General features: G+C 35.3%; 1 protein-coding gene across 1 annotated transcript; it reads left to right on the forward strand.

The window, feature by feature from the left end:
- The first annotated feature begins 688 nt into the window (after window positions 1-688).
- Window positions 689-2,696, forward strand: LOC125842756 (uncharacterized). Its single transcript, XM_049522075.1, has 3 exons — window positions 689-1,191; window positions 1,600-1,996; window positions 2,090-2,696. The coding sequence occupies exons 1-3, from the start codon at window positions 766-768 to the stop codon at window positions 2,488-2,490; spliced, it is 1,224 nt and encodes a 407-aa protein (XP_049378032.1). The 5' UTR covers window positions 689-765; the 3' UTR covers window positions 2,491-2,696.
- The last annotated feature ends 309 nt before the right edge of the window (window positions 2,697-3,005 follow it).

Consider the following 3,005-nt stretch of genomic DNA (forward strand, 5'->3'; position numbering starts at 1 on the left):
AATGTATAAAATGCGTGAAAATTGTATATGTACATATATTTTCGTTCCCCTCTCCCAAATCTCGCTCGCCACTCTCCCAAATCTCGCTCGCTCACTCGCCTCTCTCACTTTATACAATTGATCTTTTTGTATATGTATACCAAAACAGATTATACAACTACTTTCTTTTGTATATGTATAGCGAAATATACATATTTATGTTTGCTATGGAGTGCAATTATGCAAACTTTGTTATAACATACAAATATGAATTTTGTGTTTGCTATATGTGAAAGTTGCTCAAAAAAAAACTACACTAATAATGAGAAAACGCAAAAACGAATATTCAACATCTCCATGAATGATTGTTATTTATAGATTTGATAATCCATAAGAATAGTTAGAAAGGAGTTGAATAGTCATGTTATTTAAGTAGAGAGTATGAATAGATGGTGGTTTTGTTGTAACTCATTAGGTATAATTAGAATAGTAAATATGATTGAATTTTTTATTTAATAAAAAAAATATTTAATGAAAAGAATTAAGAAAAAAATCTCAAAAAAAAGGAGAAAAAAAGGAATTATATTTGATTAAAATCATTTTTTTAATGAGTTATAAATGTATACCTCATAATATAATTTTAATTCTTAACATTATTACGTAACAATGAATATGGACAAAAAAAAAAGGAAAAAAGAAGGAAAAAAAAGGAAAAGAATTGCGGATAAATGACGAAAATTAAAAAAAAAAAAAACAGGATGCTTCTTCTGTACCAAGAACATAAAGATGCTATCATCGACCATTTCTTCCCTAAATTTTCCAGCAAGAACCAAACTCTCCTCACCAAACCCTGCAATTTTTCCTCAAAACTACAATCTTGTACCTTTCTGTACTGAAAATATGGCTTCTTCTCCATTTTCTGGAGGGTTAATTAACTCCAGGGTTGATTCACCAATTGCAATATGCTGTAAAAATGCTTCAGTAGATTCTGCAAATAGTGGGTTTTCAACACTGATGGAGTACATGGGTAAAGGAGGGGTTGATGTGGGTGATGACTTGGTGTTATTGTTTGGTCACTTAGAATATGCCTCCAAGAAAATTGCTGCTCTTGTTGCTTCCCCTTTCAATTCCAGCCTCAACAACAATGTTGCCATTGGAAATACTGGGATTTCTTCTGATAGAGATAAGCCCAAGCCTCTTGATATTGTTTCGGTCTGTCTTTCGGGAATTTTTGGTTATTTGATTGTCACCATATATATAAATTGTTGATGTTGCTTTTCTGTAATTTTTTGTTTTCATAATCTATAGGATTCCTTGTTATTATAAGCAATAATATAACAACAATAACATAGCCAATTGAATTCCACAAGTAGAATGTATGCAAACCTTTTCACTTATAGTGGCACTGTATAGAGACCCAATAAAGTGGAATTGGGATTGAGGAATTATTGATTGATTGATGTTATAGGTTGTATGCAGTTCTGGTTTTTTTTTTCTCCTTTTTCTGTTTGTGGGATCTTCTATTAATGAATTAGGAAGTAGATCCTTGTGTCTTCTCTAGTCTTAATGGATCCAAGAATAGTCTCATGTTCTAAGACCTTTTTATGTATGTTTGTTCAGAACGAGATTATATTGTCGTCTCTTAGAAATTCGGGAAAAGTTGCTGTAATGGCCTCAGAAGAAGATGAGTGTCCTGTGTGGATAACTGATGATGGCCCGTTTGTGGTTGTCGTGGATCCTTTAGATGGTTCCCGAAATATAGATGCCTCAATACCCACTGGGACGATATTTGGGATTTACAGACGTCTTGTGGAAATTGATCATTTGCCGGTGGAGGAAAAGGCTTTACTAAACTGCCTTCAGAGTGGATCAAAGCTTGTTGCTGCAGCTTATGTTCTCTATTCGTCAGCCACAATACTCTGTGCTAGTTTTGGTTCTGGAACACATGCATTCACATTGGATCATACAACCGGAGATTTCCTCATGACACATCCTAACATCAACATTCCTCCTCGAGGTATTTGCTATATCATAAGTTTGTTCCTCCAAATATGCTTTTGCATATTACACCTTCTAAACTGATAATTACATTGTTAACATTTTATGGCAGGGCAAATATATTCAGTTAATGATGCTCGGTATTTTGACTGGCCTGAAGGATTAAGGCAGTATATTGACACCATAAGGCAAGGGAAAGGACAACATCCTAAGAAGTACTCAGCCAGGTATATATGTTCTCTAGTGGCAGATTTTCATCGGACTCTATTATATGGTGGGGTAGCAATGAATCCAAGGAACCACCTTCGGCTTGTTTATGAAGCAAATCCCTTGAGTTTCCTAGTGGAAAAGGCTGGAGGTAGAGGTTCAGATGGTAAAAATCGAATTTTATCTATTCAGCCTGTCAAGCTACACCAAAGACTTCCTCTATTTTTGGGTAGTTGGGAGGATATAGAAGAATTACAGAGTTATGGGGATGTTCAGCAGAAAGTAAACCCTGGTTACGATGTTTAATGCCCTTGTCCTCTTTCATGCAGTTTGGACTTGTTCTTGTTCAGCTCATGATCTCTCTTTCACATGTAATTTTTTCTCTTGTTAGCTAGTAAATATGCTCTTCACTAGAATAAACATGTGACTTGAATATTGTCACATGATGAACTTCATGTATCTTTAGAGCACCTTAAATTTTGTTTGAATTAAAAAATTTAACATATGCTAAACAAGCAGGGCGGATGGAGCTATAATTCATCAGATGATGGAGTTTGGCATCCATGTCCATTTCCTTTGCTGGGAGGAATACCGTCGTCATACTATTCCACCTGGTGATTCTAATATACACGGTATTGTTAAAGTAGAGAATGACCCTAACCAACTTTGTACTCGGTGGTGATGGGAAGGAAGGTGAAACCTGTAGCTAGATCACTCACCACACGATTAGACCGCATCGTAATATGATTTCTGGGATGTGGTGCTCTATCAGTAATTAATGCCATGGAAAGTCCTGAACTTCCTTGCAGCAATGTTCCACA

The sequence above is a fragment of the Solanum stenotomum genome, chromosome 1 (assembly GCF_019186545.1).
Source record: "Solanum stenotomum isolate F172 chromosome 1, ASM1918654v1, whole genome shotgun sequence".
NCBI classification, from domain to species: Eukaryota; Viridiplantae; Streptophyta; class Magnoliopsida; order Solanales; family Solanaceae; genus Solanum; species Solanum stenotomum.